The 13,090-nt window shown below is 39.6% G+C and overlaps 1 protein-coding gene across 10 annotated transcripts in view; it reads right to left on the bottom strand.

The window, feature by feature from the left end:
- exoc6 (exocyst complex component 6) overlaps window positions 1–13,090 on the bottom strand; it is a gene marked incomplete at both ends in the record, with an annotated part of 109,144 nt that overhangs the window by 33,816 nt on the left and 62,238 nt on the right. For 5 of the 10 annotated variants that reach the window (XM_083933016.1, XM_083933015.1, XM_083933013.1 and 2 more), the window contains 3 exons: window positions 1,135–1,208; window positions 4,620–4,761; window positions 11,649–11,828. In XM_083933016.1, the coding sequence (XP_083789142.1) occupies window positions 1,135–1,208; window positions 4,620–4,761; window positions 11,649–11,828 (396 nt within the window). Of the gene's footprint in view, window positions 1–1,134; window positions 1,209–4,619; window positions 4,762–10,655; window positions 10,785–10,832; window positions 10,863–11,648; window positions 11,829–13,090 lie in introns of those variants that run through there. The other 5 variants (XM_083933014.1, XM_083933012.1, XM_083933020.1 and 2 more) reach the window with 2 other exon arrangements.

Raw genomic sequence — 13,090 nt, forward strand, 5'->3', positions numbered from 1 at the left:
AAGCTCACATTAACACGATGTGTTCCTAAACCATCTGTTTGTACAGTTGATCGAAGAGCAAGCCATCTAGTCACTTATGGTAACACCACCACACAAATGACCGCAGTCCAGGTCCAGATGACAACTAGCCTCCGAAGAGAAGTGACGGCCAGAGACTAACTGTTACTCAAGAGGCCACGCCCCTAATTATTCATAAACTTTAACCTCCAATTAAATAAAAACTAGCCTGGAACAAAAATATTCACCCTCCTCAATGTTGTCATGGGGATATGACCTAAACATACAGACTGGAATGTTTTTTTTTGTAAACAAGTCCTAAGTAAGTTTAATTATGCTGTGAAAATCGGCCTGTATAACCATGGGGGTCAATGAGAAACTGCTCTATTGTGCAAACTACTCCTACAGGACACTCGGAGAACTGCAGTTTTTGGCACTTCCATATTGGATCAACCAGGAAGTCGCTGTGGTGGCGGCTTGCTCTTGTCATGTATGAGAAATTTGGTGTAGATTGGACAATGCATGCTGAAGTTACAACAACTTCCTCTTTTATGGCAAAAATATTTGGGCGCCACACCTGGCCACACAGAGCAATAAAAAGAAGATAAAAAGTGTTCAGTTTGGTATGTGTTTAGATGGAACTGACTGATTTTGAAGTTGATCGTGTTGAATCTCTAAGAGGAGTTGCTTCAAGTATGACACGTGTAAAAGTGTAAAAATGGCCATCAAATTAAGAACGGCAAACTTTCTGTTGCGTTTAGGATATTGTATCAAGAGGCTTTTTTGTACGTCTGAAAAAGTATGCCTACCGGTTTTCATAAATTTATGAAGGGAGTGCTAGCGAGTAAATTTGCAATGCCCATTTCTGAAACCAATTAAATACGTATAATCTCACCATCGCTGAATTATCTGTGAAGTTTGGTGAGTTTTTGAATATGATAAAGCCTCCAAAAAGGCAATTAATTTGGAACGATGAGAATAATAATTCCTACAAATTCAATAGGTGCTTCACAGACGTTGTAGGTGCTTGGGCCAAAATAAATGGAGCAAATCCAATAGGGGCTTTTGCTGTCCCGACGCTGGCCCAAAACTGTGCTGTTTCTTCTATACATGCTCATGCTCAGTAAGACAGTTTACCTGTCGTAGGTCGATGAAGGCCAGCTGGAGTGTGTCTCCCTGAAAGCCAGGGACAGGCTCTGAACTGGCAAATACTGAGAAGAAATAACAATACCAAACAACAATTAATTACATTTACAATATTCAGTTCACATAACTAGTGTCAAAAACTTTGGCCCCGGGTCTGCTTCTTAGTGCTGGGACCACTTATAATCACAGGGGACATGGAGGTCCACAGCAATCTGAGTAAAAAGTTTCCAATACAACTAAAAGCTGTCATACATCTCAATGAAAAGTACACAATCAGACTCACTTGCACTATGATTAACTTTAAATAAGCAATTCTTTCCTTTCTCGTGTGTCGCACAGCACAAAAATCCCAATTTTACATTTGAATGTCATACGCTTATTAGGAGCATTTTAAGATTAGAAAAGAAAAGTGTAAAAATGCAAGAAAGGTAAGAATTGACTTAACTGAAAGTTAAGATTTTGATGAAATGGGTACAGCATGCTAGCCAATGCTGAATTTCTAAGGCAACCTTTATAATTCAACATACAGTATGTCAATACAGACATATCTGCAATAATATAATAATATTGGCAGAAATATTGGGTTAGCCATTGTATCTGTTAGGCTTAAGTAGCCACTCAAAAAGCCTTGGTCAAATAATGTATTACACCCTAAGCAGTCAGGATTTATACCACAACAACAGTTGCATTACTTGTAAGGAATGATATTATATTGATATGATATTGCCCTGTAGTATCAGTAACATTTGGTGCACTTCCTATTGACCTATGAAAATCATTTGACACCTTTGACCAAATTGTACAGGGATAAAAACTACCCTTTCGTGATAGATGAACAGTCCATTAATGGTGCCTTCAAATGACTTGAAATCCAGTGCTCGTTAAAGGGGAATTTTTTTTTTTAAAACCTGGACCCTTTCCCCCCCATGTATTTCTGTGTAAGTGACTAATGGCAAAAAACTTTTTTTGAAATTGGTCTAGTATTGAGCGTAAGCGCTGTAGCCTGGCCGCTGTGAACCGGGCTGCAATGTACGTCCACTAAAAGTGTTTGTTTTTGCTCAGATTGGTATCATAAGGACATGACTGTATTTTGGAAAGATAGTGGAGTCTTGGCAGATGGCTGCCAACCACAGAACCAGGTCTATACGACGTTCCTGCCTGTTTTAGGGGAGGGATTCCGTCGCCGCTGTTACTGTTTGCTCATGGAGGAATTGTTTGGTCTGTGTAAACCATGAATACGTCATAGATTGTAGTCTTGACCTGCACTCAATGTTATGTGTCTTGAGATAACTTTTGTTATGATGTGGCACTATAAATAAAATTTTATTTAATTGTTCTGAAGTCTCTTGCGATGTTGCTTGAAGACACCAGAGTAGAACTCCAAAAAGGGAGAGTATTGTGAAGTGTATCTTTGTGTTTTCTAAACCATTTTAATAAAAGTAATGGCTAGTTTTCGTGCATTTTCGAATTCTGCCAACAATATGTGGAGCTACACTTCACACAGCTCTCATAGACTAACATAACCTTTAGATGCAGACAGGCAGAAGTTGTGGCTAGATGTGCTACAAATGGATCCTAATAACTCCGGATCCACTGCACGTTCAGACCATCAGGTCTGCAGTTTGACCTGGGACACTACTACCAGCCAAAGAGGAGAAGACATCCTACCAATGCACATTTTCCTAAAGAAAAAAATGCTGTTAATGCTATTTCCTAAAGTTACTGTGTTGACCTCCATCAATAGCTACACACCAAAGCATGGCAGGATAAAGGCAACTTCTCCATCTTTCCATAATGTAGTCAGGCACATAAAATAACAATCTGAGTCTGTGTCAGTGGCAAAAAGTAATACTTTTAGTGGATGTATAATGTTGTTGAACAGGTGCCCCATTTGATTAAATTATAGCCCAGTTCAGGTCGACCAGGCTGCATCACTCGCACTCAATATTGAGAACTGGTCCAGAGTGACTTCAGTGATGAGAGGGCGTTCAATTTATTTGTGTCTGATGGGAAACATTATGTTCTAAGAACCTAAGAATATTGAAACAATGAAATGACCAGCCCAGAGTCCAGATCTAAACCCCATTGAGAATCTCTGGAAAATCCTTGGCAACAAAGTAATGTCTAAGAAGCCCACTAGTGTTACTGAACTGTGGAAGAGACTGAAGAAGAATGGACAAAGATTAAACCAGAGCAGTGTGAAAAACTAGTGATGTCCTGTGGGTGCAGATGTACTGAAGGGATTCAAAGCTGTGGCCTCTACACTTCCTATTCATTTTTGAATCTTATAGACAGAAAAAAACATTGTTGAAATCTTTTCTTCTGACACAGTGGTTACTGTTCTCTCACTGTTTTTTCACAAAATAAAGGTTTTTGTTGAAGTGCCTTGGTTATTTAAAAGACATGCTAGTACAGCAGGGGTCCATAGAGGATATTCTATCAAATTCTACAATATTTCAGAATAAATCAAGTTGTAATACTTTGTTCTTATTTTGATCTCCAGTGTAGATCGTCCAGTTTGTTCAATACTGACAAGACAGCAGCTTCCACAGAAAGTTTCTCATCAGCTGCAGCCATTTTGGCTGTTTTTGAAAATGCGCAAGTGGCGCTACTCTTTATCGTCATCGTCTCAAACACACCCCATATTAGATAAGCCATTGTTATTGGCCCCTCAGATCCAAAGTTGCTGAAAATCTGTCCAAAGTCTTAGGTCGTACTCACACTGTCCTTCTGGCCGGGGCCAAAACCGTTTTTTTGCTAAAGCCTAGTACCTTTAAGCAGTGTGAGTGCACCCGCACCGCGCATAACTGCGGCCAGCGGGCCGTCCACAGAGGTGGGCTTTAGCGGAGCCGTTTGCACATGTACGAGCACGAGCGTGCGCACGTGTACGAGCACAAGTACGAGCACAAGTACGAGCACGAGTACGAGCCCTACGGCAGTAGCGTTATGTCCGCCTGTTCGGACATGTAAATAGAAGGACGGACCATGCGCGGACATTTAACAACAACAACAATGGCGGTGAAAGGTTCACGTTGGTGTGATGCGGAGGTGGAGTGTTCTGCATATTTGGTCGGATGAAAATATTCAAAAACAGTCGACAAGACGCACAAAAACTCAGAGGTCTGTGGAAAGATTTGTAAACAAAGCCACACACACGCGATCAATGCGTGTGACGTGTTACGGCGTGATGGCATGTGGACAGCAAGAAGCATTGGCCGGCCCTGGCAGTGTGAGTACAAACGGGGCTGGGGCGCGGGGGGGAGAGGGAGGGGGGACAAGTACCCTAAAGCCCGGGTCGCGGTACGGAAGGACAGTGTGAGTATGCCCTTTATTTTCATGAACAGGATTTCTTCCATTTGTACTTCCTGTGATCACACGGAACATACACTTCTGTTTTTTGAAGACTTTGCAGACCTGTAGATACAACATTAAATATTAACACCAATAAAAAGGAACATACATTTATTTACACTTACATTCACACTGAATGACATCTAAGTTGAATTGCTGAATGGCGCCCATACTGATCTGTTTGAGTTCAGTGTCCAGCAGCATCTGCATCAGTGATGTGGACAGATGTTTGCAGGCTGACATACAAGCTGTCTGGGCCACTTTACCCTGCAGAGAGAGAGACAGGGGAAAGGAGGGAGGAGAAGAAAGGTGACAGAGGATAAGAGGATGCCGTAGAGTACGGAAAGATGAGGATGGGGATGAGAAGGACAGAGAATGAAGATACCAATAGTGGTAAAGACCACTTGACTTTCAGGGTTGCGTCTAGATGGTAACCGTAGATTTGTGAAAACTCGCAAAAATTCTTGAGAGACTCACTTCTGGACCACTTAACTATCCTTAACCATTGGATTTCAATGCCTAATCTTAATTATCTAACCATGACCAGTCCATGTAAGTGCCTTTCCTTAACCATCTCGCAGGAATTTTGCAAATCTTGGGTTACCATCTAGACACAACTGTCTGTGACTCTGGCAAACACAGGCAAAGTGAACAGCAGATTGCCAAGAAGATAAGTCTGTTTTGAATCGCCATCAAACCAAAACTGAAGTCTCTGATGCAAACATGCTGAAAGACCTTTCAGCCTTAGAAAGAGCAGCACAAAAGTGAAGACAAGGCAACACTCAAGGCAGACACAGCCAAATCTGCTCTGCACTGTAACGTATACAGCAGTGCAGACAGAAAGGTGCATGGAGCTTTTAAAGCAAGAATTTGTTTCTATGATAATGCATCAGACATGATGAAGAAAAAGAATGAGAAATCCAATCTCCCTTTCTGATTTGAATTATGTGTTGTTTTTTATTGTTATGGCTGCACAATATTGGATTTCTAAAAAAAAATATTTTCAAAATGTGATATGAAAAATATCCTACAGGAATTTTCATTCTCTGGGGATGTCCTGGAAAAATGTTGTACTTTTCAAAGTGAAATGCATCCATCTGGGGCATTTTGGGAGCAATATTAAGAGACCAAATCTTATAAGAATTTTGTGCTCTAGTAAACAATGTAATCATTAACACATTGGTTGTATAGATCTTATTATACAGTACACGTGCAATTATTCATTAAGGACATATATATGTATATATGAATGGTGATGACATGGCAAAAAGTCACCCGCACAAAGCATGGGAAACAAGACGGTGTCCTGACCCCTGACGCACTGAGGACAGTCTGCCCCGGAAAGTGACAGCCTCAAGCTACCTTCACGCAAAGCCTTTCTTATCTGATCTAGAGCTTCACCACCACAGAGGAAATGTGACAAGCAAGGCAGAGTAGGGAAGACGAGGAGATCATCCCACACAGAGTGGCTGTAAGCCAGGTTGAGTCCCCTAGGCGCTGAGCCCACCCATTGAGAAGTGTAAAAATATTATCGCCTCATTATAAAACTGTGGCGGACTTATTTACTTAACATGACCTAGACTGTAGGTTAATAGTAGGAAAAACTTGATTAGATTAAACACAGGATTAGATTATTGAGTTGTAGCACTAAATGTTTTTTGCGTTAATTTGACATTGTTGCTGAAATTTCTGATGCCAACCAAAAATAATGGAAGCAAATGGAATTTTATTGTGGTGCTCAAAGTATTGCAAAATGACATGATGTGAAAAACTCAATAGCAAAAAGTGTTTGTAGAAACAATAACTCCATTACTCGGATTACTTCTCTGTGAATGGTTTTCAATGGCCGCCTTTCTATTACTGGGCCAAATGCAAGTGAGCTCACTTGTCACAAGGCCAGTAGCTTTTTCAGTGTCATTTACGGTCCTTAATCATGCAGAGTTGGGCCCGTGACCTGAGGCGGAGTTGAGAGTCTGCCGGAAAAATGAACCGATGTTAGTAAGGCTGGCAATCACTGGACTCCACTGTGTATTTTTGGAACATCGGGCCTTCGGAGCAGGTCTGAGCTTTTGTTTTCTCGATATCGGCCTGCCGGACTACTGACCTTTTGGTCCAAATGGACATTTTTCAGACTTTTAGTGTTTCTGATTAATGGGTCGTTGGAGTGACTGGCATTAATTTATTTTGCTAGCTAATTTGCTAATTCACCAGCAAAATGAATTCATCTGAACACATTTTAACTTGTGTTAAAGGTTGCTGGATGGTGCTAACTGTAATTCCACTATGGCTATTTTGAGTTCAAGTCGTCTGAGTAGGGGTGGAACGATTCACAAAAGCCACTGTTCGGTTCATATCACAGTTTTGGGGTCAGGGTTTTCGGTTCGGTTCGGTATTTTTTTCTATTTCTTTTAGATTCTAAAAATACCATGTATCAGATTTATAGCCTAATAATTAGATATTTTTTAATCAGATATTCTTAAGGACATGTCATGCAAAAACTGGAATAATGAGGTAGCTTGTTCAGGGATTAATAATCTTAAATTAAAATTAAGTGAGATTTTGAAACAGTAGGAGAGACATTGCTGCATTTACGCATTTATATATTTATTTGGCAAAAAAGTAAACAATTGTTTTCCTTCTAGGTAAGAATATAAACACTTTTACATTCTCAAATCTTAGAAAAAATGAAGAAAATAGGTTTTCTTTCACTAAAATGCGCACAAACAGCAATCACTGAACTGACATTGGCTACATCAGGGTTATTCAATCAATTTGAGGGGCCAGAAAAATATAAGCATCACATTAATAGATATTGTAAAACAATGCAGAGACATAGGAGTACATATGTTGTCTTTATTTTATCAATGTAAATAGTAGTCATGACCTCAAAGTGCAACAAGCTTGTCAAAAACAATCCTTGTTAAATTAACAAACCTGTTAACCAGAGGTTTTCACTCAATTTTGAGGCTCTTCTCCTTTACTTGAGTATTTTATTTACATGCTACCTTATACTTCTACTCCACTACAAATCAGAGGAAATATTCTACTTTTACTCGGGTACATTTATCTGATTACTTCAGTAACTAGTTACTTTACCAGGCTTACAAGTACATATGAAACATTAGTTTATTCATCAAAAGCTGGACTGACAAAAATGCATGTAACATAAATGCAGAGTAGCATGATTTTTCTGAAAATGCCTTATTAACTTAAACTCTTTACACACAGATATGGGTGCAGTCACCATTCTCTGGTGAACTGACGGTTTTCTGTGACAACTTTTCTTTTTTTCAGAGTAGAAAGAGACATTAATGTGGTGATTTAATCACGGATTTAACCAGACTGAAACGATTGAGAACAACAACAGAGCGGAGCTTAGTGAGCTGTTGACAAGAGGATTCAAAAACCCACGAAGAAGAGCGTAGCGGGAGCGCGCATAGCCTACAGGGCGCACATGGAGCAAGTCTCCCAGCGTGCCGGGATTTGACACTGAGGCGTAGCGCTGAGATAGGAGAGAGGACAGCGGCCATGAAGACTTACGCTACGTTGCACCTCATAAATCGAACGGTACACACGTGTACCGAACCGTGACAAGCGTACCGAACGGGACGGATTTAAAAAAAAAAAAAAAACATTCCACCCCTACGTCTGAGTCCATATGTTGTCTGTGCTTAGGTGGGATGATTTGTTGACGTTTAAACCAAGAGGGCATGTTATGTGCAGGATTTAGGGCAGTACTGCAGGGTTAACGGCTCGGTCATGCTGACAATTGCCCAGCAGATAAAAAGCACTGATAAATGCTAAAGTCCGCTTAATTTAAAAAATGAATTTTAAAACTCTGTTTTGGCCTTGCATCCACACTAAGTCACTCTTTTTGACAATTAAAAATTGAACTTTTGAAAACTGTTCATTGGTCGGAAAACAGTAACAGATAGATATGGAAATAACAACAACTAAATGAGTTTGGACAAACAACCGTTTAACCAGCTAAGACTCAGCAGTCAGCAGAGCCACCAGACTGTCTGTCCTACGTTTTACCAGAGGTTGGCTGTAATGCCTATTAACTGCCTACATAAACAAAGGAGAGAGAAGAGTGGCTTTTCTACAATGTAATGTGGACAGAAATATTTACAAAAAAACTAAAAACCCTAGTGTGGAAGTGTGTTCCATTTATCCCTTTGTGGAAATTAGACGGATTAGTGTGGACATGTGGACATAGTGACTTAGCAGCAAGCTGCAATAAAGGGTGACATTTTTATTACATCTTAAGTCTCGCTGACTTCCTTGTGTCTCATGTTTCTCTGTATAAACAACCATGTGGACTGAACACTTTCTCAAAGCAGTTTATTGAAACATTAGTTTGACTTGGACTAGTGTACTTTTCCACTTTTCACATTTTAGTAATTGCACCATGACATCGTATGAAAGCAAAGCAACACACCAGATTAGAAGTTAGATGTTAGATTCCTCGACCTGATGCCAAACATTCTCATATCTTGTAAAGAGTAAAGATTAAAAAAAAAATGTCAGGTTAAGTTCAAAAAGCACTCAACTGAGCCAATGTGGGCCAACAGAAAATGGTGAGTTAAATGTAATTATCAAGGTGTTTAAACACAGGACCTTGATGCCCTGAGATGTGATTCCACTTGAGCATGGGAGTGAAAGTATTTCATAGCAACTAGGGGTGGAACTGTTCACAAAATCCACTGTTCGGTTCATATCACGGTTTTCGGGTTCGGTTCGGTTGTTTTTTTCTATTTCTTTTAGATTCTAAAAATACCATGTATCAGATCTATAGCCTAATCATTCGATTTTTTTTAATCAGATATTCTTAAGGACATGTCATGCAATCTTGCAAAAACTGAAATAATGAGGCAGCTTGTTTAGGGATTACTGCAACAATCTTAAATGAAAGTGAAGTGAGATTTTGAAACAGTAGGAGACACATTGCTACATTTACGCGTTTATATATTTAGTTGGCAAAAAGGTAAACAATTGTTTGCCTTCTAGGTAAGAATATAAACACTTTTACATACAGAAAATAGGTTTTCTTTCACTAAAATACGCAGAAACAGCAATCACTGAACTGACTGATTTGGCTACATCAGGGCTATTCAATTAATTTTGAATTGGGGCCGGTTGACGGAAATTATCCAAAATGAGGGGCCGAAAAAATATGAGCATCACATTAATGGATATTGTAAAACAATGCAGCACCATAGGAGTCTTTATTTTTATCAATGTTAATATTAGTCATGACCTTAAAGTGCAACAAGCTTGTCAAAAGCAATCCTTGCTGAATGAACAAACCTGTTAACCAGAGGTTTTCACTCAATTATTGGACTAAAGTAAAGTTTGAGGCTCTTGTCCTTTACTTGAGTATTTTTTTTCCATGCTAATTTATACTTCTACTCCACTACAAATCAGTGGAAATATTCTACTTTATACTCCACTACATTTATCTGATTACTTCAGTTACTAGTTACTTTACCAGGTTTACAAGAACATATGAAACATAAGTTTATTCATCAAACACTGGACTGACACAAATGAACGAAACATAAATGCAGAGTAGCATGATTTTTCTGAAAATGCCTTAATAACTTCTCCTCTTTACACTCAGATATGGATGCAGAGTAAACTCAGGCTTCTCAGCGGAAACGTGCTTAGCGGGAGCGTGCGTAGCACTGTGGCCGTGTGCCTACAGGAAGCGTGTGGAGCAAGTTTCCCAGCGCGCCGGGATTTGACGCGCTGAGACGTAGCGCTGAGACGTAGCGCTGAGACGTAGCGCTGAGATGTAGCGCTGGGATGTAGCGCTGAGACGGATACGAGAGAGGACAGCGGTCATGAAGGCTTACGCTAAGTTGCAGGATTTAAAAAAACAAACTTTTCACCCCTTATAGCAACTACACATATTTCTTCTGATCTAAAATCATGCTTCCCCCCACTTCTAAAACCAAACCTACACCCATGTAAGCATGACACATTAAATAAGTGATATTAGCCTGACACCATGTCTTATTGAGAAGAAAAGATTGACTTGATTTCAAGAGAGGTTGTGATATGTTAATAAGCTTTCTTGGCCAGCATCTAGCGCTCATTAGGAGGATCTTCCCCTCTGGCTTTAACTTGCAGCTGAAGTTGCTGCTACTTGGTCCTCTCTCACACGCAAATGTCTGTCTCTCAATGTCTTCAGCAAGGGTTCCAACAGGTGCCAGAAGAACCAACAAGCCTGGAGTTGGTGGACTTTCCATAGTCAAACATAAGCATGCTTTTCATCTCCCCTCTGCCTGTAGAATGACAGCATGGTGTTGTTACAGCCAGGCAGGAATACTCACCGACATCGACGCATGGTCATTGTTGTTATTCTGAGCAGAGACACCCCCAAACCAACCAAAAATGGAAGAGGGGTAAGGAAAGAGGGAAAGGACAGGAAAAGAAATGTGGCAACAATAAATAGACAGGAGAAGGTAAATACAACTAGAGATATCTTGCATGCTTGACAAGTCAAATTAATCAAGGAATAAAACTGCTAGTAAAAAAAAAACTAGTTACAGTGCTGATCATTACAGGGGTTGTGGATGGGGTGACAGGAGACTTTCTTGAAAAACAGAAAACAAAATAAGCTACAACTCATACAAGACATGATAAGAGATGTTGGAGAGAAGAGCAGGCAGGATATGGATGTGGAAGAAAGTGGAACTGAATGAGCTGTAGCAAGTCAGCTGCCTGGGCCAAAAGCCCTACACAATTTGATATCACCAGATGTGTCTTGTTGAAGATAATATGCAAAAGCAGTCTACGAGTCAGTAACAACACAGTTACCATGCATATGGACAGAACACCGATGCAAAACACTCTTTCACTTAAATTCACAATGTAAACAATTCACTTGCAGACAGTACATCAATTTTAATGGGGATGTGATGAGCACATAGCAAAACATCAGAAAACAGTTGGGGTTTAAGGAAAATAGAAAGAAAACTGAAAAAAAGAAATTATCACATCACTATTATCTCAAAAACAAAAACAAAACTGCCAGACACCATTTGAAAGCAGACAAAATGGGTCTAAAAACCATGAAGACAATGTCCAACAGTTCCAAAAGAAAGGTGAATCAATGGACCACAGATGAGTAGGTGAATCAGACTCACCGGGAGGTGTGTGAAGACCTGGAAAGTGGAACGCAGGAAGTTGATGAGGTCCATGAGATAACCAGAGGCACGACCGTCCGACTCAGCCATACCCCATTCATAGTCTGCTAGCTGGATAAACTCATCGATCTTCTGGTTGAGTTTGGTATAAATCTCTCCCTCTGCAGCATGACGTGCATCCTGGAAAAAATAAAATATTTTATAAGTCCCTTTGACAAGACTCAATAGGACTAAACACAGTTTTAAATACAGTTGAGTGAAATAATACATCTTTAAGGAAAATATTAATTACATTCTATACACATGGCAGAGAGCAGAGCTGCTGTCTGACGCTGCAGCAGAGAGAGATGCTGTGTGCACATTTAGGCAGCAGGAACAGCAACTTAGTTTGTTATTTCAGAAGCTTATTATATAGTTCTGTTTCCTCTGTCAAATGCACAATTACAGTTTTTAGTTTTGCTGCTTAAAGGGATACTTTGCTGATTTAGATCCAGCTCTGTGTCATGTCAGTGTGTGCAGTTGGCTTCTATCTGTGGCACGAGTACATGGAGTACCCCGCAGAGCGGACCTCCTCTGCAGAGTTGAACTGTGAACGTTTACGTAGACAGGTGAACAGTGTTTCTTAAAGGTTATTTTAGACAAGTAGAAAAAACACACCCTTGGGCCTCACTTGAGCTTCTTTAATCTTATCCTAGCACTATAACGTAAGTGCACGGATCAATTAGAGGAGAGCTGCCGTTAACAAGCGTGGCTGATATAGTAGCTGACCAATAAGGCTATTCAGTAGGGGTGGAACGGTTCACAAAATCCACTGTTCGGTTCATATCACATTTCAGGTCACGGTTTTTTGGGTCACGGTTTTTTGGTTGGGTTGGGTTGTTTTTTTCTATTTCTTTTAGATTCTAAAAATACCATGTATCAGATCTGTAGCCTAATAATTAAAAATTTAATTGAATCAGATATTCTTTATATTTATATATTTAGTTGGCAAAAGGTTAACAATTGTTTGCCTTCTAGTTAAGAATATAAACACTTTTACATTTTTAAATCTTATAAAAAAATGAAGAAAATGGTTTTCTTTCACTAAAATACGCACAAACAGCAATCACTTAACTGACTGAAATAGGCTACATAAGGGTTATTCAATTAATTTGGAATTGAGGCCGGTTGACGAAAATTATCCAAAATGAGGGGCAGGAAAAATATAAGCATTACATTAATGGATATTGTAAAACAATGCAGCAACATAGGAGTGCATATACTGTCTTTATTTTATCAATGAAAATATTAGTCATAGGCCTCAAAGCAAAAAACTTGTTAAATGAACATACCTGTTAACCAGAGGTTTTCACTCAATTATTGGACTAAAGTAAAGTTTGAGGCTCTTGTCCTTTACTTGAGTATTTTATTTACATGCTACTTTATACTTCTACTCCACTACA

Source organism: Echiichthys vipera (genome assembly GCF_963691815.1).
Source record: "Echiichthys vipera genome assembly, chromosome: 18".
NCBI lineage: Eukaryota > Metazoa > Chordata > Actinopteri > Perciformes > Trachinidae > Echiichthys > Echiichthys vipera.